The sequence below is a fragment of the Bombus vosnesenskii genome, unplaced genomic scaffold (genome assembly GCF_011952255.1).
Source record: "Bombus vosnesenskii isolate JDL3184/JDL3185 unplaced genomic scaffold, Bvos_JDL3184-5_v1.1 scf7180000013821, whole genome shotgun sequence".
NCBI lineage: Eukaryota > Metazoa > Arthropoda > Insecta > Hymenoptera > Apidae > Bombus > Bombus vosnesenskii.
In genome coordinates, this window is record NW_022883234.1 from 787 (window position 1) to 14,969 (window position 14,183).

Below are 14,183 nucleotides of genomic sequence, written 5' to 3' on the forward strand. Positions count from 1 at the left end.
ATTAAGCTAAAAGACGCGATCGAATCGGTGCCAGTGTTTGACGGATATCGACCATCGGTATTCCATTTTTTAAGAGCTTGTGAACGCGCGCGAAATATGATTCCCAGATATCAAGAACCTCAATTGGTAAAATTGTTAGTAAATAAGCTTCGTGGACACGCGTTCCTCGCCATCGAAGACACGGAATTAATGAGTTTAAATGATTTCGGAAACAAATTAAAGGATCTATTCGGCCCAAAGAAATCTCTTAACGAATATAAAGGAGAATTAGGAACGATATTTCAACGACCCGGGGAAGATATACTTGATTATATGGATCGCGTTAGAAATCTTAGATTAGCAATAATGGACGGAGAAAGAGGCGACTACGGCATTATATCCCCCGACGTACAAGATACTATAGATTGGGAAACGAGAGAAGCTTTCGTTAAAGGACTTCCGAACGAGGTATATGTACGAGTAAAAATAGCAGGATACCATACTTTAGAAGATGCGTATCGACAAGCTGTTAAAGCAACACACGAATTGAGACAAATAACCGACAGAACGCGACCCCATCGACCGACACTCTCGAACTATTATAGACGCGATAACGCACGTCCCTCGAACACTAATAACAATATCAGAAACAGCCGCCAAGATCGAAGATCAGTACCTCCATCGCAGAATTTACCGAATACTAATAGACAAAATATCATGTGTAATTATTGTAAAAAACCCGGACATTTAGTGAAGGACTGTTACAAATTTAAAGCCCGAGTAGACGCCGGATTAATCGTACCCTACGCTTCGAGACCGTCGGGAAACCAAACACGTCCTTCGGGAGAATGGGGCGAGCCACGAGGGAACAATACGCCGAATCGCCCAAGAGTACAAGCGGCAATCAGGCGACCGGCGCCGACGGCAACAAACAGGACGAGAGCAGCCACTCACGCGAGATCAACTCCACCACCCATAACGAGAGACGGAGCGAACGAAAGGCCGACAATAAGATCGAACGAACAGCCACTAAATACTGTGGGGGAGTCATCCCACAACCAAACGAGGCCACAGACAGAGAATCCAGAATCTCAAGACAAAAGGGAAAGAGCGAAACACAAACAACCGGCGAAGGAAAACCATCAAGAGTTGAATTCAGATTCGGAAGGCGACCTCTCCGAATTATTTCAGTAAAATTTAACGATTCTCCAACGACCCCAACTGCACGAATAGTTTCCCCAAATCTAAAAACTAAAACGAGTTTATTGTTAGACTCTGGATCGGAAATCAATATTATCAAGAAACCTGCTTTACCCGATTCAGCCATCATCGACGAGAAAGAATTAATTGAAGTGCGAGGAATTACGGCAACGAGCCTGGTCTCCCTAGGGCAGACGGTAATACAGGTTGCGGGCCATCCGGTTATTTTTCATGTAGTCGATGATTCATTGCTAATCGATCAAGACGGAATCTTAGGATCCGAATTTTTTGCAGGTTGTAAAGCTTGTTTAGATTATGAAGAAAAACATATCAAATGGGGAAATATTTATATTCCCTTCGACACTAAGGAGAAAATAATTATACCGAAGCGAAGTATAATAACGTGTTCAATTAATATCGCTAATCCAGAGATAAAAGAGGGATTTATTCCAAGAATCGAGCCGAGCAAGGGAATCTATTTTGGAAACGCAGTTGTGAGGAATCATAAAGGAAGAGGCTATATAAGAGTAATAAATACTAACTCAAGAGATTACGAATTTACAACACCGACGATGGTGATTAAAGAATTTGAAAATCCCTCCCCGCTTCCTAGGACAGCGTGTAATACAGTTCTAAAATCGAAGGAAAGCAGATATGAAAAAATTAATGAGTTACTACGACTCGAACACTTGAACGAAGAAGAAAAGGAAAATGTAAAAAAATTGATTCGTAACAATCAAGATAGATTTCATATTCCAGGAGATATATTGGAAGCAACCGATGTTCTAGAACATAGAATAATTACTACGGATAATATACCAATCAATACCAAACAGTATCGATATCCACCAATACATCGAGAAGAGATAAATCGACAGATTCAAGAATTACTAGATACGGACGTAGTGGAACCATCAATATCTCCATATAACTCCCCGTTATGGATCGTACCCAAAAAACCCGATTCGCAAGGAAACAAACGCTGGAGATTAGTTATCGATTATAGAAAATTGAACGATAAAACGATTGGCGATGCCTTCCCATTACCCAACATTACAGAAATATTGGATCAATTAGGAAGTGCAAAATATTTTTCCACGTTTGACTTAGCATCAGGCTTTCACCAGATCCGTATGTCGCAAGAAGATGCCCACAAAACGGCATTTTCGACACCATACGGACATTTTCAATTCAAAAGAATGCCCTTTGGATTAAAAAATGCCCCAGCAACATTTCAACGTTTAATGAACTCAGTATTATCGGGTCTGCAAGGAATAGAACTATTCGTCTATCTGGATGACATAGTGATTTATTCCAGGTCTCTCCAGGAACACGAAATTAAATTTAATAAATTAATGGAAAGACTGAGGACAGCCAAATTACGATTACAACCCGATAAGTGCGAATTTTTACGACATGAGGTGAATTATTTGGGACATATAATTAGTGAGGATGGCGTGAAACCCGATCCAAAGAAAGTCGAAGCCGTATCAAAATTTCCACGACCAAAGAAGGCGAAAAATATCAAACAATTTCTGGGACTAGCAGGATATTACAGAAGATTTATACCCGATTTCTCCAAGGTCGCGAAACCATTGACACAACTATTAAAGAAGGATACTCCCTTCAAATGGACGGAAAATCAAGAAGATGCATTCAATAATTTAAAAACAGCGTTAATGACGAAACCCATTCTACAATATCCAGACTTTTCTAAACCCTTTAACCTTACTACAGACGCATCGGGATACGCAATAAGCGGAGTACTGAGTCAAGGGCCAATCGGAAAGGATTTGCCGATTGCGTATGCCTCAAGACTATTAAATTCCGCCGAACAAAACTACTCTACCATAGAAAAGGAGTGTCTGGCAATTGTTTACAGCGCAATGCATTTCCGACCGTATCTTTACGGAAGAAAGTTCACTATCGTAACCGATCATAAACCTTTAGTGTGGATGCATTCTATCAAAGATCCTACTTCCAGAATTTGGAAATGGAAATTAAAATTATCGGACTTTGAATTTGATATTGTATACAAAGAAGGCAGAGCGAACGCAAACGCAGACGCACTATCTAGGAACCCTCCGGAAGTTTGTTTACCAATCAGGAAAAGAGAGGAAGTCTCACCGATTCGCTATCCTGTCCCAAAAAGATTCGAAATAGACACGTCAACGGAAGACTCTCCCGTGTTCGAAGCCAAACCACGCGTCCTACCTCAACCCACTGACCTTACAAAACAAGGAAAAATTTCTACTCGAAAGCATCTTACACTGGAAAGAACACCCGTAAAATATTTCGACGAAGCATTAACCGAACTCGACGTAAACACAAATAGAGGAATAACTGATCAAGGAAAAAGGCGCATGGACGTAACAAGCGAAGAAGAACCCTCCGCCGAAATTCCAAAACTAACTCCACAACGAGAAAAGGATACGCATGTCTCAAAAAGATTTAAACTGGACGTCAACCGAAGATTCTCCCATATTCGAAGCCAAACCACGCGTCTTGCCTCAATCCAGTGATTCTAAAAATCAAGGGAAGGGTTTTACCCGAAAACATTTTACAATAGAAGAAACCCCCATAAAATATTTAGACCAAGCACTAACAGAAATCGATGTAAGTACAGATAGAGAAATAACCAATCGAGAAAAAGAAGACACGGACACGACAAGCGAAAGGGAAACCTCCACTGTAGTTCCAGATCTAATTCAACAACAAGAAAAGGACACGAGACCTACGATAATTGCGGAACTAAAAATTTCGGAAACCCGAGACTCGATTGCGAGAGTAAGTGACCATAAAGTAGTATTTATAGATATACACGGCAAACCGATAGACAAGGGAGCCTTAGAAATGAAGGAAACGGGAAAATTGCCTCGTTACGAAGATTTAATGTTAGAGAAAGCAAGATTGAATTACGATTCTGGAAAATACATTATATCCCTACCGATAAAGGAAAATAGAAATATTCCAATAACACCAGAAAATTTATTAAACTCGCTAAGATCTCTATTAGACGTAGTGAATGAAAAACAGTTAACTTCGTTTAGCATTAGCAAAGGAAACTTAGAGGAAATACCCTGGCGATATACAATCAGAAAATTAAAAGAAATATTTATGGAAAAAACCTTATCCATCACCATTTGCACTGGAGAAGTAATTACTCCACCTGTGGAAGCGCGGAACAGCATAATACGAGAAAAACATGAATCAAGCGTAGCAGGACACAAAGGAATTACCAAAACTTATCAAAGAATACGACAACACTACTATTGGGAAAATATGAAAAGGGAAATTCAAGATTACGTAAGAACATGTAAGGAATGTCAATTGAAGAAACTCACAAGAATAAAAGCAAAACAACCAATGGTACTTACAGACACACCAGGTAAAGCATTCGATAAAATTAGCATGGATATTGTGGGTCCATTACCCAAAACTCAAAAGGGAAACGAATATATATTAACCATCCAAGATTTGTTAACAAAATACTCAATCGGGATTCCACTAGGAGGAATCTCTTCAGCCGAGATAGCGGACGCTTTTGTAAGGCGATTTATTTGTCGTTTCGGATCACCGAGGGCTATTCTCACTGATCAAGGAACGAACTTTACATCCTCACTAATGAAAAAAGTAGCAAAGAGATTCCGCATCAAACAATATACCACGACGGCATATCACCCACAAAGTAACGGTTCAATTGAAAGATCTCACCACGTACTGATTGAATATCTGAAACTATATATTGAAAATTCCAGAAATTGGGACGAATGGGTAGAGTTAGCCATGTTTTCCTATAATACCTCTGTACACGAAGGAACGAAATTCTCCCCGCACGAATTAGTTTTTGGACATTTAGCCAGAGAACCTACAGGTGAAGCGATAATCGAAGAGAACTTAGAACCGACATACACAGAATATCTCGAAGACCTGTTCGATAAAATTAACACCGTACAACGAATGGCAAGAGAAAATTTAATAAAATCCAAACTAAGATCAAAAGAATATTACGACCGACGAATCAACCCCCAGGATTTTAAGGTAGGAGATTCGATATATTTACTAAAAGAACCCAGTAAAGGAAAATTCTCCGACCAATATACTGGACCATATAAAGTGCTAGAAATCTTGCAGAACCAAAACGTCAAGATTGAAGTAAAAGGGATTCCGCGAACGGTGCACTTAAACAAACTAAAACTAGCGCATAACCGAAATAAGCAATGAGTAAAGTGATTTCAGTGGGCAACGTAGTGCAGTAGTGTATGTTGTAGTGCTGTTCATCGATACAGATATCGAACACCTAAAAGAAAAGGAAAAAAATTATTATGTGTACTCTAATTATTGTTTGAATATAAAACATGTTGATTTAATAAATAACTAAATGAGTGAAAGTGAAAGTTACCTTAAGAACAAGTGATCAACCAATAAGGAAGTGTACGTGCAAGTACAGGTTATGGATCGTTGTTCGTGGAACATAATGTATGACAGCTACCTAAAATAAGTGAATAAATTAGTTTCAATTGTCTCAGTGCAAAATACGAGGTTACCAAGTGTTATAACTATATTGTGGATAAATTAAAAGGAAGTGCGACACCGTTCGTCGAATAATACAGATAGCGGAAACCTAAAAGAAAGAAAAAGAAAATTATCAGGTGTACTCCAATTATTGTTTGAATATACAACGTGTTGATTCAATAAATAATTGAAAGAGTGGAAATGAAAATTACCTTGTGAACCAGTAATCATCACACGAGAAGGTTTACGTGCAAAATAGGTTATGGATCTCTGTTTGCGGAACACCATGTACGACAGCCAGCTGAAAATAAATGAACAAATTAACTTCAATTGCCTTAATGCAAAATACAACATTACTAAACGTTATAACAATACTGTGGAAGCATGGCGCTGTTCGTCGAACAACACAGATAGCGAAAACCTGAAAAGAAAAGAAGTTTATTACGAGTGCTCAGATTAATGTTTGAATGTGAAACGTGTTAGTTCAACGAATAACTAAAACGGTGAAGGTGCAACTTACCTCGTGAACAATTAATCACCAGACAAGGAAGTGTACATGCATGAATTTTGCAGATTAACAAGAAGAAATAAAGTAGCTGATAAGTGTAGAAAGAGGTTAGAAAATAATTAAGATAGATTAATTGAAAGTAAAGGGATATTTTATTATGTATTAATCTACGTAGTATTGTTATATTATTATATCTAACATGTAGAAGCGAATTTTGTAATGCACAATAGCGGTCGCATGCACAATGCATTATACACATATTAAATTAAATAAACTAAACAGTACCTTTATGGGCACAGATATAAGACGATTGAAGACAACCGTAGTAAGTATTTAAGACATATCCAAGAATCAGGTGATGTTGTGGAAATGCTCTAGGTAAGTGATGGGGCATCGAAAGAGTAGAACCTGAAGAATTAAAGACAATGTTAATCTAACAAGTAGATTTTAATCACTAATAAGGGAACTAACTCACATCATACACAAAATAATAGCAAATAGCAGTTACATGCAATAATAAATTAATAGAAAAAATAAGAAAGGTTAATAAACACAGGAATAGGTTAGAAATTAATCAAGATAGACTAACTAAATATTAACAACATGACAGAACTCGGTGCAAAAGGATAAAGCTACGCTACACAAAATATCTGGTAACACAATACACAAAAAACATTAACTAAATTAAACAAGAATTATATAAATGCAAGTCGTGTATAATCAAAACAATGACTATTGAAATTCGGTAACAACACAATCCATGCTATCACATTTAAGTAACACACGGTATTGACACACACAATATCATGAAACACAAAACAATATTACAGAAACACTATAAAATAAATTATAATAACAAATTCACTATTTCAACAACACGCTATTGTCGACATTAAACAAACGATACACGCAAGCGACCATGTTGAAAACTCGTCACGCGCACCCCACACATACGCACCCCAATACATTTAATAGCCAATACAATGCAATACAGCATTATAATGGCAACGCTAGGTACTGAACAAAAAAATAAAAAAAAAAAAGGGAAAAAAAAGAGAAGGGGAGAGAGAGATAAGGGAAAAATATATATAATAACAACTAACATAACCATAACATATTATATTATACACATACAGGATAGGTCCGAACAAAACTTATAAAATTTATAAAATACATATATTAACTGTTCTCATATGTATGTACAGAACAGGTGGCGAGTCCATCAACCCTAACATAGAGGACTCAGACGGGCTTGTACCCGCATTCGATCTGGAAGCGACGGAGGATGTCCAGTCTTGCCTCTGTGTTCGGTTGATACGTTCTGTCTACCATTTAGATAACGGTCATCTTTGTCAAGACTGTTTCGATAACTTAGATCCAGACGACCAGGACCTATGTGACGACCCACCCACTCATTTCATATGCGGAGTACCTGCAAGAACACGAATATCATACTGTCGCATGTGTGATATAAACCTAGCGGACATACAACCCGCTATATCATACCTCCAATGCATGATCATTTACACTAATCTAACTCACCTTGAAGGAAACTTTTTAGTTCAAGGAACAGTGATCCGCGCCGTAGAACTATGAAGTACTTGTATGCTACGCACAAGACCAAACACTGATGCTATCCACCTATAAACAAATGACATTTATAACTATGCACATAACTTTCACTTAATGTTTACCAATATATATATACACGCATGTTGTAAAGTAGGCAATATCTATTGATAATCCAAGTGACTCGTAAAATAAGTCGTTATATTTACCATTACACGCACATATATATATATATATTCAAAGACGAGCTATATTTGTAATAAAAAAAAAAAAGGAGAGAAAAAAAATATATAAATATAAACTTTTTATATATGTAAATTAATAATAATAAAAGGTTATTCTTATTTCTAATAAACCCGAGAGTAAGAAACAATTTAATAAATTGTTGATAGGAAGATGAACCACCTAGTCATCGTACTCACCCTCATCAAAATAACATACGGCCTGGTAGGATATGACTGCAACGGCAACCACCTCAATGTTACCACTATCTCTCTAAACTCCATCGGGGACTGCAGCATACAGCCTACATTGACTGAAACCCAAGATATTTATATACAATTACTTCAACTCTCAGAATTTGAATTTACCAACGTAAGGCAATGCAAGGTGCAAATAACTCGAATTGTATATTACTGCGGCATGCACTCTCACACGTCGGCAGTGCATAACGGATTCGCCGAATACCTCCATGAAACAACCGCCCAACAATGTGCAAGGATGCACCAAGACGGCACGTTTTCACTCGGACCACAAAACCTTATAGTTGGTCTAAAGGATAATGCAACAGAAACAAGGTCGCTTGTCCTAGCCGGCAAGCTAACAGACGACGGCAGCTGCCAGGGAACACAGTATGTAGACCCATACGGGAGCTGGGAAAAGGTTGTCGTACAAGCAACAGTGAGGATAAGTTTAAAATCAGCAGTCGTGCCAGTACGGATCGAGGCGAACAAAATTCTACTGAAATCAGGAACGGTATGTACCTTTAGCGAAGGAAACTGTCTAGACGCTGAAGACGGATACACTTATTGGCAACCACAACCACCCTCACCATGCAAATTTGATCAGTACGATGTACTATATGAAGGAATTGCTACAAAGATCCAGGAAATAAAAACCAATAGAGAATCAGCACAACCAGTTTACGCACTAACAACGCAGGAAGTAACATTTGCACTGACTAAAACCGGAGAACAGCCACTGTGTGGATATACCCTACTATCCACCGAACATCCCAAATTGTTCCTATTAGAAACAACAAGAGGAAATACGTTCATCTCCAAAAGGAAGACAGCAGTCGAAAACTTGGACATATTCGCATACGTCAACTCAAAATTCATTTACGTAGAGAAACATATTAAACGACAAATGACAACATTGTACCATGATATATTGACACAAAGATGTACCATGCAGAAGAAACTAATAGAGAATGCTTTAAGCTTAGCAATCTTACTGCCCGATGAATTTGCCTATACCATAACCAAAACTCCAGGACACATGGCCCTGACCGCAGGAGAAGCAGTCCACATAGTCAAATGCATTCCGGTACAAGTAAAAGTACGACATACAACAGAATGCTACTCGGAACTACCTGTTTGGCAAGGGAATCGCACCGCATTTTTAACGCCAAAAACACACATTCTAACGCAACACGGAAACCACAGAGAATGTAGCGCGGTATTACCTACACTATACAATATCGACGGACTCTGGCACAAATTTGTACCAAAACCCATGGAAACAATTGCACCACAGGAACTCCGCCCGGACGTACGTCAAACGTGGCAATATTCAGCACCATCGTCGTTGGCCACGAGCGGAATATACACCCAAAAGGACCTCGACGCACTTCGGGACCACGTCATGTTCCCGGCAGAAAAATCTGCAGTTTTGAACACATTGGCCAGAGGAGCAACAGGAAAAACAATCGTCCCTGGAACAGTAAACATTCTGGGAATAATGGACGAAAACACATTAACGACAATAGCAAAAAATACCGTATCAAGCTTATGGAATGGTTTTATGGAATTTGGAACTGTCAGTGCAGCAATATTTGGAATACTTGTAATATTTAAATTAATCAAGACGATAATAGATATAGCCATACACGGATACCAGTTACGTGAAACTTACGGATGTGGAATCGCCCTATTAGGAGCAATATGCGGCTCAGTTACCCACCTGCTACTATACCTCAAAGGAAAACGAAATATCGATGATCAAACGGCACAACCTAGAGGAATATCGATAACACCAGTAGTCACTCAACAACCAACGCCATCTACATCCGCCTTGAGCGAACTCAGAGACACCATCAGTCAAATTTCCTTTGGAAATTTGAACTCCAAGGGCGGGGGTGTCACGTCCCGCGCTCCGCACGCGCCGTAACGAGAACAAGAAAACTATTCTATACAAAACGCGCGAATAAAGATTTGAATACACAAACGAACACACGGCGCCGCGAAACTAAAGGAAGGATTAACAAGTGAGGGGCGACTAATAAATCCAATCAGTATAAAATAAAATAAAATAAATGAAACCAGCTAACGGATTGAACGAGTTACGAACCAAACAAATAAACCAGGAAATAAGAATAACTACGGAAAGGGAAATAATTGAAACGCCAGAAATACGAGTATATATAAATATATTTTAATCAATCAACTTGGAGAGTTACATATAAGTATAAACATATATGCTAGGCACGTAATAAATTAGTAAATATTAGAGTTAGCGCTTATAATACTATGCAATAAATACAATATTATCAATTTATGAAATATAAGTATATATAAAGTTAAAAACTAATAGTCTAACGAATACATAAAACATACAATATTGTATTATTAAAGAAATAAAAGTTACATTGTCAGAAACATATATATATGTGTGCGCATTTTATTAAACAGATACATACTTAAAACTAGCCTACGTTCCGGTAAAGAATTATAATATAAGAATTACATTACGAAACATGCATGTCTCTATACAACCTTATAAAAATTTATATTCTAAACTACTACTAATCTATGTGCATTCTACAATCTAAAATACATACTTAAAACTAGCCTACATGCCGGTAGAGCATTATAATATAAGAATTACATTATGAAACATGCATGTCTCTATATAAACATATAAATAATTTATTTTTCTAAACTAAAACTACTATTAATAATCTACAAAAGAAATAGAACACACAACGCAACACTTGGGACTAATCGACAACCTGTCGATAGCCCAAACGCTCAAAGTAATTAACACCGCAACGGCCTGAGTAATTGCATACAGAAATTCTATCATCAAACACAAATATGTAAACACACACTAAACGCACAATAATCTAGAAACAAAACCTTCAATACTATGTTGTCACACTACAAGATATATATGTATATATGAAATCAAATGATTGACACATAACCTCAAATACACAACACTATATCACTAAAGAATCTGAATGAAAATCACTTTGCCAGAAATATATACATATATACGCGTGCGTGTGTGTGTTCTTACTTATTAAAAGAAATTAATATAAAATAAATAATTAACATTTCATTTCGTATGAACGCTATATGGGCAAGAGAGATATGCATATAAATACGTATATATATATATATATATATGTATGTATATATGTATGTATGTGTGAGTGCATATGTTTTATATTATCGAATACTCTATGAAATAAACTACTCGAAACAATAAATAATGCAATCAAAGAATTACAAAACATTAGCTATACTGAAGTGACACACAACATAAACATATATATATATATACGTATATTCACACGAGTTATACTATTGTCACTTTAAAATAATATTAACAAATAAATGTTCTAATTGCGGTAGAATAAGGAAAAAAACGAGCGACAGACGAAAATTACTTCGATATCAAACAAAACTAAAGACCCGTCACTAAAAACTTTACTGATGACATTTATGAGCGGCCATGTTGGATTTACACGCGTCATGGCGACAGGAATGTTAGGGATTAATGGAAGTCAGGCGCGAGAAACAAATCATGAAAACACATTGTTAACACTTTTCTTTAATAAATTTTATGGGAAACTACAAATGTAAAAATATATATATATATATATTTAAATAAAAGGGGGAAATATAAAATTAAAAAAATAACAAATGTAAAATAGATAACCTAACACTATCAGACTAAAAAAATATATATATATATATACACACATATTGAACACAAAATTAATAATAATAAGAAACATCAAAACAGCGAACCAACAAATTGAGGCAGCTACAATAAATCAAAATCGAAGCAAGGAGCTCCGGGATAAAGTTCGCTGAACTGACACATACACCAATAGCGCACAACAGGGGAAATTCCCTTTCTCCCAGAAGCATGGTGACGAAGATGCGCCTCCAAAACTTCTTCGGGAATTTCATTCGCAAAACGAACTTTCACGCAACGCTCGGTATCGACGATTTCAACCAGAGGGGGTTCCCTCTCCAATATGACGGTCTCCGCATCGAAGAAATTCTCGTCGAAAGTAACCAAATCGTCAAAACCGAATTTCGACACAGCCTCGGCACCAATGTAAAACAGTTCCTCCAAACTCCCCGACACTCGTGGTCCATCACAAGGCCGCATACGCTTGATGGGTTCCCCCGAGTCGCCCATGGGCTCTTCGGAATCCCTCTTTCGCTTGGGCTGAAAACAACACGGTATATTTTAAATAAAACGAAACAGGACGAATCAAGCAGACTAAAAACAAGACTAAATACGTACCAGGGAAGTCTGGAAAGGAACCTCTGATAGAAACGACTCAGCAAACATGGTTCGAACGTCGATCACCGAAGCCTAAGGAAAATAGCAAAAAAAAAGGGAAAAACAATCAAAATCACAAAACAATTTTAATATGCAAACATCCAAACTTACGCAAAACAATTCGATGGAGGAGGTCTTTGTTATGGGAGAGCAGCGGAGTTGCGCGTGTTGCCCGAGCAAACTTTAAAATAATAATGATGCTGCAGCCACCAGCCCTTCCACGCGCCGAAGAAACACCGGTAATTCCCACGGTACAGCACGTGGAAGTTTCTCGCGAAACGGACTAGATCAGCGTGGAATGCCTCAAATCTCCTAGACGCTAGCTCAGCAGAAACACAGGACTGATAGAAACTAAGTCGAAATACGGAATTTACATTTTGTCACGTACGATTCCAAGAAGCCCAAACTGCAACATCCCGATTCCCACGGAAGGGTACCCCCAGCGGACCACCACCCCATGGGGGATGGCATTATAAATAAGCGATGCAACATAGCGCGGCGTTCATTATTAGTTCATTATTCGTGCATTATTCGTTCTTTAATTCTTTGTTCATTATTAGTTCATTATTCGTGCATTATTCGTTCTTTAATTCTTTATTCGTTCTTCAGTTTATTATTCGTGCATTATTCGTTCTTTAATTCTTTGTTCATTATTAGTTCATTATTCGTGCATTATTCGTTCATTAGTTTGCGATCGTTTGTTACTACGGCTCATTATTCTTTGCGTCTAGAAATTTGTATAAGTATTTTGCGTTTCGGGGTCTTTAGTTTTTCGATAAAGAGAAGAGAGTCGCGATTAAATAAAGTAAAATTTTAAGCCTTCATTACGATATCAATTCAGTTAGCAAGTCACTCAATTTGTATCGAAATAGTTTAATAAAGTAAAGGTTGATAGAAAACTATATTCGAGATTAAATAATAAACCCAACAACCTTCGACGATCACCGGGACAGCTGGAGTGATGGCACCAGATAGCACCTTTTCCTCAAGGTAAGCAAATTAAATTTAAAAAACTTTCTTCTTCTCTGGCAATCTCGATTTCATTTACGGTTTTAAAGATAGAAATATTGCTTAAATTTTAAACAAAGGAGTTGTCCGTTGTGTCGGCTTGTGCGAACGGTGTTTTCAGCTACTGAAACACCCACTGATCTTCGCATTCCTCCTCCCATTGTTGGTAAAATATTACCCATCTTTGGGCAAGGCTTGCGAAATCACACAAGTCCCGCTCAGAAAGGACTAATAAATATACCGTCGGGGTCAATTGAAAATCAAGAACGATACCGGTATTGCTATTAACCGATATTCTTGCCATTCTTGCATGCGATTATAAGAAAGATATAACAAAACGATTCCCCCTTCGGGAAATTAACCAAAAGATCGTTCGCTGTGTCGGCTCGTGCAAACGGTGTTTTCGATTATCGAGAACACCCATCGATCTTCGCCTTCCTCCTCCCACTGTTGGTAAATTATTACCCGTCTTTGGGCAAGGCTGGCGAAATCACACGAGTCCCACACAGAGAGGGTCGTTAGAATTATCCTCGATAGCTAAATTCAAAAGGCAAGAAAATCGTGGCGACAGAATCCATCGGGGTAAATGAATTGAGTT

The 14,183-nt window shown here is 37.7% G+C and overlaps 1 protein-coding gene across 7 annotated transcripts; it reads right to left on the reverse strand.

Annotated features, from left to right (window-relative positions):
• Positions 1-5,255: 5,255 nt before the first annotated feature.
• On the reverse strand, positions 5,256-13,131 carry LOC117239000. Of its 7 annotated transcripts, XM_033504261.1 has the most exons (7): positions 7,068-7,229; positions 6,488-6,610; positions 6,070-6,115; positions 5,907-5,995; positions 5,727-5,803; positions 5,582-5,671; positions 5,256-5,479 (listed from the first exon to the last, which is right to left on the reverse strand). In XM_033504261.1, the coding sequence occupies exons 2-5, from the start codon at positions 6,594-6,596 to the stop codon at positions 5,739-5,741; spliced, it is 309 nt and encodes a 102-aa protein (XP_033360152.1). In that variant the 5' UTR covers positions 6,597-6,610; positions 7,068-7,229; the 3' UTR covers positions 5,256-5,479; positions 5,582-5,671; positions 5,727-5,738. The 7 variants fall into 7 exon arrangements, 4 of the variants coding, with proteins under 4 accessions (XP_033360152.1, XP_033360151.1, XP_033360149.1 ...); XM_033504260.1 differs by lacking the exon at positions 7,068-7,229 and adding an exon at positions 9,463-9,495 and having other exon boundaries at positions 5,582-5,803; XM_033504258.1 differs by having other exon boundaries at positions 5,582-5,803.
• Between the last annotated feature and the right edge of the window lie 1,052 nt (positions 13,132-14,183).

What these genes read in the sequence shown, in the direction of transcription:
- LOC117239000 (XM_033504257.1), bottom strand. Translation starts at nt 12,586, where the DNA reads ATGTTTGCTGAGTCGTTTCTATCAGAGGTTCCTTTCCAGACTTCCCTG. An exon ending in TGTGCGCTATTGGTGTATGT is followed by an intron (nt 8,307 to 12,102) that starts GTCAGTTCAGCG and finishes CTTGGGTTTCAG; the next exon opens with TCAATGTAGGCTGTATGCTG. An exon ending in CGTATGTTATTTTGATGAGG is followed by an intron (nt 7,844 to 8,193) that starts GTGAGTACGATG and finishes ATTTGTTTATAG; the next exon opens with GTGGATAGCATCAGTGTTTG.